Source organism: Rhineura floridana, chromosome 7 (assembly GCF_030035675.1).
Source record: "Rhineura floridana isolate rRhiFlo1 chromosome 7, rRhiFlo1.hap2, whole genome shotgun sequence".
NCBI lineage: Eukaryota > Metazoa > Chordata > Lepidosauria > Squamata > Rhineuridae > Rhineura > Rhineura floridana.
The window spans coordinates 94,396,015-94,407,894 of record NC_084486.1 but is presented as its reverse complement, the minus strand read 5'-3'; the positions used below and the strand labels follow the sequence as shown (position 1 = coordinate 94,407,894).

At 42.4% G+C, this 11,880-nt stretch overlaps 1 protein-coding gene across 1 annotated transcript; it reads right to left on the bottom strand.

Annotated features, from left to right (window-relative positions):
• Nucleotides 1-3: 3 nt before the first annotated feature.
• Nucleotides 4-11,635, bottom strand: PROCR (protein C receptor). Its single transcript, XM_061636576.1, has 4 exons — nucleotides 11,291-11,635; nucleotides 4,952-5,203; nucleotides 3,190-3,462; nucleotides 4-2,386 (listed from the first exon to the last, which is right to left on the bottom strand). The coding sequence occupies exons 1-4, from the start codon at nucleotides 11,346-11,348 to the stop codon at nucleotides 2,274-2,276; spliced, it is 696 nt and encodes a 231-aa protein (XP_061492560.1). The 5' UTR covers nucleotides 11,349-11,635; the 3' UTR covers nucleotides 4-2,273.
• Between the last annotated feature and the right edge of the window lie 245 nt (nucleotides 11,636-11,880).

Here is an 11,880-nt window from a genome sequence, read left to right as displayed (position 1 = left end):
GAGTCTGAAGGATTGCTTTTATTAAAAAGCCATCACCACTTCAAAGCTGAAAGCTACAAGTTTACTATTTTACAGAAACAGAAGGGTTATGCCTACTATTTGGAGTATAACCTAGAGAGGTTCATTGGAGCATTTATGAATGATGTGTTAGGAGCTGCTTCACAATTGTTGGATTTTCACTCAATGTGTGGAGTTATTCCCCAACTCCTCGTTTAGCCACTTACTGCTGACATCTCAAGGAAGTCCAGGGAAAGAAAGTAATTGGGTCCTGATGTCTAGAAGAGTTCTGTTTAAAGGAGTAATAGCTTCGGTAAGAGAAGCATTGGGTGGTATCCAAGTGACACGTCCCGTCAGCACAAGGATTTATGCTTTTGCAACAGGACTTCCCCTTTCTGCTCCTCCATGCTGTCCCCAAATGTGTTTCAGGGGGTTGGGGGAACCCCTAGAACAGATTTAGGAGGTATGCAGGGGGAGGGGGAAAGTCCCTTGTGCAAGCAGAAATCCTTGTGCTGATGGGACCATGACTTAGTGCTATTTTTGATACAATCTGTTTTCATCAAAGCAGACATCTCTGTGGTTCCTGATTCCCTTAAAGACACTAGAGGGATATTTCTGGGATGTTGGATTGTCTTTGTTGAAACTTGCCATTGTGTGTTGCATGCATAGAATGAATGGTGTTATTGAAGGTATAACAAGAGCCACCAATGGGTTTCTTCGCTAGAATCTGCTGAAGTATATATCACATTGCCTTGGGTACACCTGCCCCACCAAACACTCTGCAACCTCATCTTGATGCTGTTTGTAAAGACTGGGCATAGATACTGCAATGCCCAGTTCTGGATCCAGAATCATAAAAACATCCCTTATAGTCCAGCACTCTATTCAGCTGTGGGCAGCCAGAAAGCCAACAAACAGGACATAAAGGCAATAGTCCTCCCTTGACTCTTTCTCGCTACAGCAAACGTGCTGCCTAAGACATGGCTAAATGGAGCCTCCATTTTAATAGGCATGGATAGACCTTGGCTGTGGGCACACTAGTCACTTCAAAAGCATCCAGAATTTTTCTGGTTGCGTTTTTGAAGCAACTGTGCCCTCTACTGGCAACACCTCCCTTCCCCACTGTTGACTTCAGGCCTTTCAGGACCACCCACAGCAAAGTGTCACTATCTGCGTGAGCCTGCAGCAAAACATTTCTATTGGCCACATCTGGAAGACAAACTGGTTGGCCTACCAATCAGTCTGTCTGAAGCTGATTTTTTTAAAAAAAGAACTCGAGCTGATCCAACCAGGGTTTTATAGTAAAAAGGGGTGGAATTTGACTGGCGCTGTGTGCCCCCATTTTCAGAAAAGAGAGGTGGGGGCATACTGGAACCGGCACAACAGTAAGCATTCTTCATAAATTAGACTGACCCAGTGGCCAGTACCACATCTTGTGGCAGTGAAGTTCATTTTAAAACTATGCATAAATCCTATCTCAATATCTCTTGTTCTGTTGGACTGAAATAAATGTTAAATAGTAGCAGTAATTCTCAAGATTTAGGATGCTTTAAAAGAAGAGTTGAGGGAAATTGAAGAGCACAAAGTCATCCAGGTGTGTTTTTTTGCTGTGCTTCTCTGGTTTCTGTCCATTGATATACAGGTGAAATGGACTGAGCGGAGAAGCTGTTTGCCTAAGTAGTAGTTGTGGCTATGTGCCTTCAAGTTGACTATGCCTTATGGCGACCCTATGAATCGGGGACCTCCAAGGTAGAGCAGTAGGAAATAAAAAGATTCCTATGATACTGGCAGTGGTCTTGCTGCTGTTCTACAGTTCATCTTACAGGTAGGTATGAGGTAAGGGATACAGGTTCATACAGATATTGGTATGTTTCTTGAGAAGAAAATTAAACTGGAAGGGGTAGGAGAAAAATTTGATTCAGTTCACATTTAAAGGCTAACCAGCTTAATCCACACTTTCTGAAACATTACACATAACTGAAACAGCCAGCCTTGGAAGTTCACATTTTTTGCAATGCAGTTCTCCAGCCAAGTGACATGTAAAAAAATACATATACTGGGGTAGAGTGTTCATAAACATGCATATATCAGTGAAATAATTTGCAGACTGATGTGGAAATACTGAGAGCTGAACTTAAGAGAGCAAAAATGAATGGAGAAACTGAAATGGACAGATTTTCCCATTCCTAGGTAGGAGTCTGCATTGTTCCTTTCTGGTTAGCTTGGCTAACTCATCTGCAGGAGTGCTGGTCCACGTAATGTTATTATGCTTGGTGCTATCTCTTTCCACCTGTGCATAGGAAGATGCAAACAGCTAGGGCCATTAGAGCAAGGGAACCAAGGCTGATGCCTACCACCAGTGGTGTGTGTGAGCGTCCTTCATGTTTCCCTGGAAGGCAAAAAGAGAAGAGTTGAGAGCTTTTCTACAGCTGAGGGGCCACACCTGCATTGTGTTAAGACTTGCTAAGAAAGTAACATTGCTGCACCTGTTCAGGTGGGTGGGTGTAGAGCTGGGATCTTTTGGATTTAAGATGCTACTGTCTGAGCTAGCTTCATGGCTCAAAATGTTAGATTGAAGCCTGCTTGTAAAAAAGTATTGTGAAGGGTAGTATATGGGGGGGGGGTGAATCTACAAAGTGGTTTACTATCCACTTGAGGTAATTTCAACCAATGTCTTTCACAGGAGGTTATGTATGTCTCTTGCAAGGAATAGAAAATAGAAATCTAAAAGCAAATGTCTGTTGGTGTACTGTATTCTCTGCACCAAGAAAATCTGGATTCTGAAGCTAATAGACAACACAAATAAAACATTTGATATATGTGCAGAATTCTGCAGCTAGGCAGGAGGGGCAAAGCTTGCAAGGGTCCTGAACCCCTGATCACTGGAACCTTCTTTTGTATTCCACTCCTTCTCCCCCCCCCCATCACCTTTGGAATTATCAGATGTTTTTATATCTGCTTTAATCATCAAATGCTTCCAAGCCTATCTTCACCATATGACATAGAATTCTGTATGTCTATGCTTGTGGGGCAAGAGCACCACAAGATATACACATCCCTGCCAATAAGAGTGTGTTGGTAAGAACATTTTGTTTTTGACTGATGTGAAGGAGGTTTGGTTGTGTCCTCCCTTAGACAACCTGGCATGGTGGGGGTACTTCTCAGATGTCATGTAACTACTGTTTCACATACCAGTTGAGGCTCCTTTCACTTCAGTGTGCTCCCTCACAAAATTGATGCAAGTTTCCTGTAGGAAGAAAGCTGGATTGATGTTGGTCTGAGGGTATTTGTTCAGTTCCTTACTGGCAAAGCTGGCCACAGGAGTGTCCTGTAAAGGTCTCCAACTATGATTGGCTGCATGGAGTCTCAGGAAATCAGTCCCATTGAGCAAAACCTCATAGAAGGTGCCGTTGGTGCCATTCTTGAAGATCTGGCACCCCAAAGTACAATATATGTGTAGGGGATCTGCAACAAAAGAGATTTTCTCCGTAAATGACCTCATCTTTCTAAAATGCACACTTGTACTATGCAGGAAACAGTCTGTCTGGGCTTCTCCGGAAAATTAGTCCTTTGTCCTATCCACTGAGAGCCATTCCTGTGTTACACAATAACAAGTGTACACTCAACATAGAGCTACAGTTAATGGTAGCTCTCCAAAAAGTATAAATATTAATGTTTTCAAATAACTTTGTAATAGAGCCGGAACAGTACTGTCAGTATGAGAAGTTCTGTTCCTACCACTGCTAGGATTACCGGATGCATCTTTCTTTGGAAATAGTTTTGGGGAGACAGATATTCTTCCTCAGGATCTTCCTCATAATTTAAAAGCTGAACTGACCTCCATCTGGGCAATTTGACCTTTTATTGAGGTCTTATAGCACTTACTGTGTAAGTTGCTTTGAGTACACCTTTCCGAAAAAAAGCAACTAATAAATATAAGACAATAAAATATCTGAATGCTAGATCAAAGCAATGCATTTTTACAATACAACCCAACTTTCCTATTAAATCTAGTAAGCTTTCCACAGTACAAACTGCTGGATCAAATCAGATCACTTTGACAGCACTTTATTTCTTTTGCAAGTTACTTTTACTAAATCTGAACCTTAGCTCATTTGACAAATTAAACAGAAAACACCTATATACAAGCAAATTAGAACAAAGACCGATATCTACCACTTAGTTATAAAGCATGACAAAAACCTTAAGAGTTGCTAGAAAACACTTAGGAATATAACATGAATTAATAGATATATTAATATATAGTTGGTTTTATTTCCACCATAGGCCAACAGGTAAGGTCATAGTTGAAGGGTACAGCACATATTTTATATATACATTTATTTTCTGCTATTTCTCATCAAAGGATCTCTATTTGAAAAACGGGGAAAGGCCACTGCTGAGCTCTTGGACAATTGTTTCCTGATGGACAAAATTATTTTTTTATAATTCTGATAGCACATTCTTCATTCTAGACACTGAGGCTAGGTGAATCAATGGGTTGGTTCAGTAACGAAACAGTAACCGTTCTGTCCAGGGTTGAAGCCAGGTCTGATTCACATATGCTGGTATGTGGTGTGGAAGAGAGACATATACCATGCGAAGGAACTATGTGCACAGTTCCTTTATCCATGAATCTCCACAGCAAGAATGGGAAAGAACTATGGAGAAGCTGCTCTCAGGCTGTGACTGGTAATGATGAACCAACCCTCTGTTTTCAACCCATGGTAGATATGTAAATACTGCCATATTCTGTTATAGTGATACAGTTCCCTGGCTGCAATTGCAGGGTGAAGTTTCTGGATTGCCTCAGTGATTTGATTTAACCAACAGGAAATAGCATCACACTTTCCCAAACTTAGATGCTCAGCGATGCCATCATTCTAAACAACTGAGACGTTACTAAGGCAACAACTGTGGCTGCTACCATCCCATTCCCCACCTCATTACTCACATGGTACGTTCCTTTCACGAGCATACATGTTGACCAGTGTCTCAAACTGCTTGAGGTACTGTTGTAGACTGCTCTTTCTCTGCTCCCAGAGGTATAAAGGCTCCAATGGGAGCAGCTGGCTTGCATTGAGTTGCCCATTTTGGACCTCCATGCTATGGGTAAGTTTCCCATCCAGAGTGGCATTGCCTACAAATTCCACTGAGCTGCTGTTTTGAAAAAAGGCAAGCTGGATCATGATGAAGGCATGAGATCCTAGGAGAAAAAGCACAACATGGAGTGATGAAACTGAAGCAAGGATGAAAGTTTAGACTCCATACTCAACCCAAGCTCTTGCCATCCATTGGCTGCAAATGGGACTGAAAGGGAAACAGAAGCTAGACCTCCTTCCACACTATCCAATCCTCCTTGCTGTCTGCACAGAGGCGGATACAAATGAAAAAAACAGGCAGGCAGAGGAAACTGCACAGGAAGGAAGGAGTTTCTTGCCTTGTTTCTCCTCCCAAAGTATGCTTTTCTATTTCACAAGACAGCATGGCACTAATTGGCTGGCTGCTATCCAATTATATTTATTTAACAAAATATTTCCCAGACTGGATGGCACCACTCTTTCCTGTAGCAGTTCTGTTATTGCTTTTGTTCAAGTGCAGGAACAGCAGCTGAGTAGGAGATAAATCTGCTCCATTGCAGAGAACAGCTAGCTTCTTATGTGCTGCAAACATGCCCGTGTTAAATACCAACACCTTATCGTACAGCTGGCCTTAACCATGCCACAAGAAAAAGCAGTTCCTTTCGGAAGCAGATTTCAGAGGAAGTACTATTTCCCTGCCTCCACCCTCCCTCTATGTGAATTAAAACAAAGCAAAAGTGAGGTGTCTTCCTGAACTTTAGCTTCAGTTGTAAAAGCAAAGGTCTCTTGATCAGGGCTGTGCAGTCAAGTTAGCAAAGCTATGCAAAAGTAGTTAGGGCTGGTCGCTAGCTGGTAAAAGTTTTGCCAAAAGAAAGGATGCAGAATTAAAGCTACATGATAAAGCAGTCATATGGAACTGTTTTGTGGGTTTTCTTTCAATCAATTGACATGTCATTGAAATTAATAGTAAAATTAAAAATATTGTTGAACATATCTATGGATTCTAAATTTTTGTTTAGCTTGAATGCTAACATATTTCCTTCCTGCTCCATCCCTCTCTCACCCCACTACCACTGCTTAAAACCAAAAGGGAAATTTTCTACAATTCAAATGGGAAAACTAACGTTCAGAATTTCTCCAGTTGGTGCTTGTTTGGAATTGGTTTCAAATACTGAACTCAAAAAAGGATGCTGTAATATACCTGCTAAAAAGGCTATTGTTGAATGATGTAATCTCTGAAAACAATTATAAGTTTTTCGTTTGATGGAGAAAAAAAAGCCATGCCAAATTACAGGCGTGTGCTTGCTTTTAAGATAGAATCTAGTGCCATGCCAAAATAGTCACAAGACTCTGGTCAAGAGTTGACAGTAATCCAGGGTAGAAACACACTGTTCTGCCGGTTCCAGTGCATCTTTACCTCTCTCTTCTAAAAACTGGGGCACACAACACTACTCAAACCCCGCCCCTTTTTCCTATAAAACCTGGTGGGAGTCACTTAAAAGTGCAGATTTTTTTTTATTCACTTCAAGGAGATTTCGCAACTGATCAGCAGATTAACCAGTTCCCTCTCTGGGTGTGGCTAATGGGAAAGCTTTGATCCAGCATTTACAACCTTGTAGCTTCAGAATAAGCACTGGGGCAGTATTCAATTAACGTTTTGTGCAAGCGTAAGAGTTAGTACTAGCACAATGGGGTTCTCCCCTCTCCTTCCTCTGCACAGTCCCTTAAATCTGCTCTGCTCAGAATATATTTAGGGGATGCATGGGAGGAGAAGAGGGGGAGATTGTTCTTTGAGGCAAAGATAAATCCTTGCACTGATGAAACAATTGCTACTTTGAATACAACCCAGGGCCACAATGGAGGCTTTTGAGATGGAGAACTTGTATAAAATAAAAGAATCAAGATCCCACACTGGATCTTCTTCATATGTAATGATATACCATGGTAAGGAGAGCTCAACTGTTTGTTTTCTGGTGCCTGATGGGTGCCAGGGCCAATCCAAGACATTTTGGTGCCATCTACAAAAGCCGATGAAACTCGTAGTTGAAACTTGCTTCAGCATCGGCAAGCTGAGTCCAGCTCAGGGCAGCCCATGTAAAACACAGCTGTGTCAGCTCCCCACCCATCAGCATCTACCACCTGAGGTGGAAGCCTCGCTCTGCCTAGTGGTAGGGCTGGCCCTGAGATTGCTGCTTGCCCTGCTGTCCTAGCTACCACCATGTGATATCTGGTGTAGATAGGCTGAAAGAAAGAGACATTCCACTTATTCCTTCCATCTATTTGCTGGCAGAGTTCTGGGGGTGATAGCTGAGATCCTGTCTCTGCTGACATATGGGCCACTGGAGCGCAGTGGTGGCCCTACCATTAATTGTCTCAGGCAACTGGTTTTCAGTGTCATGAAAGGGAAGAAAATTGTTAGTTAATTTATTATTGTTGATTTTTTAGTGCTGAGAAGTTGGAGAGGCACTTGTGGGATTTTCTATCTCAGGAGCCAAAATAGTTTGGCTGACCTTAACTTAATTTGGTTTGGGAGTCAGGGGAATCATGTGCTGTTTGCCTCAGGCAGCAAAATATCTTAGACCAGCACTGAGTGGTACAGAAAGAAAAGTGGGTCATCACCAGGCCTCATGGCTGAAGACAGTGCTGACCTAACACATGTTGCTGCCAGAAGTGGGGTCCAAATGGCACCCACATCCTGATAGGGCCAACACTTTTTAAAGGCTTGCCACGCCATTCAGATGCTAGTTCATGCCTTAATCTATACCCTTGTATGGCACTGCCTGAAGCAGACCTGCTGCATGGCAGGGATGGCCCTGGCTGAAAACTGTACAGTAAGAAGGAGAGCCTGTTGGTAAGGGGACAGAGCTCTTGCTTACAACAATATGGTGCAGGGGTGAGGAATCTTTGGCCCTTCAGACATTGCTGAACTACAACTCCCGTCATCCAAGGCCATTAGCCATGTTTGCTGGGGCTGATGGGAGCAGCCATATCTGAAGGGCCAAAGGTTCCCCACCCCTGATTGACTAGAAGAGTTATTTCTCTCTGAAATCGCCTGGTGGGGCCCACTTTTAGCCATACTCTTTTCATACATCAACTCCTCTGGCACCATCCCTTCAGGTTGGCGCACTAGCATAGTGGTCCCTATTTTTAAGAAAGGTGACCCCTCAAATCCATGAAATTATAGACCTATTAACCTATTAGATGTGTTATCAAAATTGTACAGACGGTTCCTTCTAAATAAATTATGGGAATGGGACTGCAATCATTCCATTATCTATGAAGAACAGGCTGGATTCAGGAAAGGCAGGAGTACAGTAGATCAGGCCTACGTTCTTCACCATCTAATAAAAAAACCCACAGCGGGGCCAAGTAGGTCCATTTATGTGGCATTTGTTGATTTTACTTCTGCCTTCGATTCAATCGATAGAGATTTGTTGTGGTACAAACTAGGTCAAACTAGCATTGATAAAAGATTACTGTGGCTGATTAGGTCCCTCCATCAGGCAAATTTCTTGCGGGTTTGACTTGGGATGAACGGAGTCCTCTCGCAAGAAATTCCAGCTGAAAGGGGAGTCAAACAAGGGTGTATACTGGCCCCTTTTTAACTTTTTTATAAATGATATCATCCCCACAATGGCCTCTCCCTCTTTCTTCCCTCCAGCAGTGGGGACCAGGAAGATTTCGTCACTATTATATGCGGACGATTTGGTCCTGTTCTCCTTAAATAAAGTTGGTTTAAAACGGATGCTGATCCGACTGGAAGGATATTGTAAAAATCATTGTCTGCACATTAATTACTCTAAAACTAAAATAATGATCTGTGGGAAACATAAGAAATCTAAATCAAACTGGACTCTTAACGGGCAGTCACTAGAACAGGTGCAGTCTTTTAAATACTTAGGTATAAACTTTAGTGATAGGCTCTCATGGAGTCCTCAGTTGAAGGCCACTAAATTAATGGGCGTTAGAGTCATGGGACAATTAAGAAGGTTTTTTTATACGCGGGGGGGACAGTTGATCAACCCGATGGCAAAAATTTTCACGGCTAAAGTTCTGCCAAAAATCCTATATGGATATGAGCTTTGGGGCGGTTCACTCAAACCACGGCTCGAGGTCCTCCAAAACACATTTATCAGACAGATCTTGGGGCTCCCCCAAAGGACACCGTCTGCACATTTAAGAGCTGAATGAGGCCTTCCCTCTCTCGCCGCAAGAATAGATCTGGCTTATTTAAGGTATTGGAAGAGAATCTCTGTCATGGAGCATACCTCTTTTACAAAGCTTTGCTGGCACGAGCAACATCGGATGGGTGGGTGGGTTCAAGGGTGCCAGGCAATACTGGGATTTTACAATCTCTCCCAAAAGGAGCTTCTGGCCCTCAACCCCTCTGACCTCCAAAATTTGGTTTTTGACCATGACGCAAATCAAGATCGGGCAATAATAGTTACAGCTCCTTTTTCATCATGGTTTCCCCACCTGAAACTCAATCATGCTAAACCCTGCGATTTTGACACTTTGACACATGCCCCACTACGAAGAGCATTTACCAACCTTCGATTCCAAACAACGACCACAGCCTATCTTGAAGGTAGATATATGGGTATTCCATCAGAGGAACGACATTGTGTCTTCGGATGTAAGGCACCCGAAGATTTAGAGCATTATTTGCTCATTTGTCCCCTGTACCAGGACCCCAGACACAAATTTTTAGTACCCTTGATCAGTTTTCTAGGAGGGATCTTTAGTGATAACTTGGTGGTGGAGCTCTTGGCTGACAAACATAAGCAGGTCACTCTTGCGGTGGCAAATTTTGCCTTAGCCGCAAAAAAGCTAAGAGGAAATTATGTTAAAGCCAAATGAACATAGGTCTGATATGTTGGCGTGTTTTAAGCTGTACAGGTTTAAATGTTTACTGTGTTTTATGCAATGGCCTATGGCTAAATGCAATAAAGATTGATGATGACTAGAAGAGCTGTTTGGATGGTATGACAAGGTTGGAAATACAGATAAGGGCTGAGAAAACCATTCTGAGGAGAAGTGGTTACAACTTCAAGCATTGTGGAGAGAGGTCTGTGGCCTGTTGACAGGCCTCAGCCCTTTAAACTGGCAATATTTTTAAAGGAGCCCTGGATTAGCAAGACACTTTTTAGATCAGAGGTGGGGAGTCTCTGGTCCTCCAGATGGTGCTGAACGACAGCTTCCATCATCCCTAACCATTGGCCGTGTTGGCTGAGGTTGATGGCAGTAGTAGTTCCAACAATATCTGGAGGGTCACAAGGGTCCCATTGTTTTTATTCAGAAAACAAGTACTCTATAGAACATAATAGGTATCTGACAGAACAATATGACAAATTATTTTGTTTTTAATGAATCATGCAAGTTGGTAGAGGTAGGCCAATAGGGTCTGTTTAACAAAATGATTTTATACATGAGACTGAAGTTGATTTGTAATTTCTAGCTCCCAGTTGTCAGTTCTACATTCTTCCCAGCCATTCACAGGTTTTGCTCTAAGCCTAACTTGCAATGCTGGCTAATATCTCCTGTTTTGATTTCTCCCCTAAATGTCAAAGCACCATAGTGCTGTTTATCAAAAACATTGTTCAAGGCATCTTAAAACAAATACACAAAAACAAAACAAAAAAGTAACAGAATAATCCTATGCATGTTTACGCAGAGGTAATTTCCAATGTGTTGAATGGGGTTTACTCCCCAGTTTGTGTGTTTAGGAGATTTAGTATATGAGTTTGCAGGCTACACCAAATGCTGTTAAAATGACTGGGTAAATGCAAATGTTTTCGTCTGATGCTTAAATAGCAGCAATGTTGGTGCCATGCAAACCTCTTGAGGCGAGTGTTCCAAAGCTGGGGCACCATTGCCAAGAAGATTTGAAAAACTCTGATGGAAAGAGGCACACATGGAGAATCTCAACAGATGATTTTAAAAAAGAGGCAGGATAACGTGGAAGTAGAGGTACTCTTATAGATCACACATGAAGAGAGCCCTAAGTAATAGACACTCCCCCAAAAAAGTTATACTCAGCAAATGCTTTCAGCTAAGAAAACTGCAGGATACTACACACCACTCCCTATCTTAAAGATGTTTTTAGATAATGTATTTTAAGCCAGCAGCCTTATGCTACAAGTACTAACTTCTTACTTCTGCATAGATAGCCATAGGAGTGCACCATTAGAGAACAATACATTTCCACTTACCTGTGCCGTATGCCCACTGGCAGAGAGCCGAAATTAGGAGTATTTGCAGGAGTAACATTCCCAGTGGGGGACCACTTGTTTGCAAAAGCCAGGAGTACTTAAGTGTTGGAAGTGCTGTGGGGTGTTAATAGTCTGTGGAAAGAAAGCCAGGCTTTTTATATCTCAAGTGCTGTGAGCTGAATTCTTTGGGAAATGCAAGCATAATCAGGGATCCAGCTCTCTACCCTGCCCAGCCAGGATTAGAAGAGGGAGGCCAGAGTTCCCTGCTGGGAATGGGAGGGTGGAGCGTACTGTTCCATTTTCCTTCATATTTCCTCATTTGCTGTAGAGGAACTTACTCCTTTCCCTTGCCAGACCCCTCTTCTCCCACAGCAGTGCTGTTGCTATGTTCCCAGACTGTAGCTGGGAAATTGTTTTAAAAGACCAAGCATTTCCTAAGTTTATTATGTGAAATGGAGGTGGGAGAAGAAAAATACATGCGATGGGGAAATCAAAATAGAGAGTGGGGGAAAGTACTATTTACACACTGTAGGAAAAGAGCCAGTTTTTTGCAGATGGCATAGCTTTGGGATTCATAGTTAGTGATAGTG

Bases quoted from the DNA above. Each gene is read 5' to 3' on its own strand.
- PROCR (XM_061636576.1), bottom strand. From the start codon at position 11,348: ATGTTACTCCTGCAAATACTCCTAATTTCGGCTCTCTGCCAGTGGGCA. The intron at 5,204-11,290 runs GTAAGTGGAAAT...TTTTTCTCCTAG, and splicing joins CCAGTGGGCATACGGCACAG to GATCTCATGCCTTCATCATG. The intron at 2,387-3,189 runs GTATGTGAAACA...TTTGCCTTCCAG, and splicing joins AGTGAAAGGAGCCTCAACTG to GGAAACATGAAGGACGCTCA.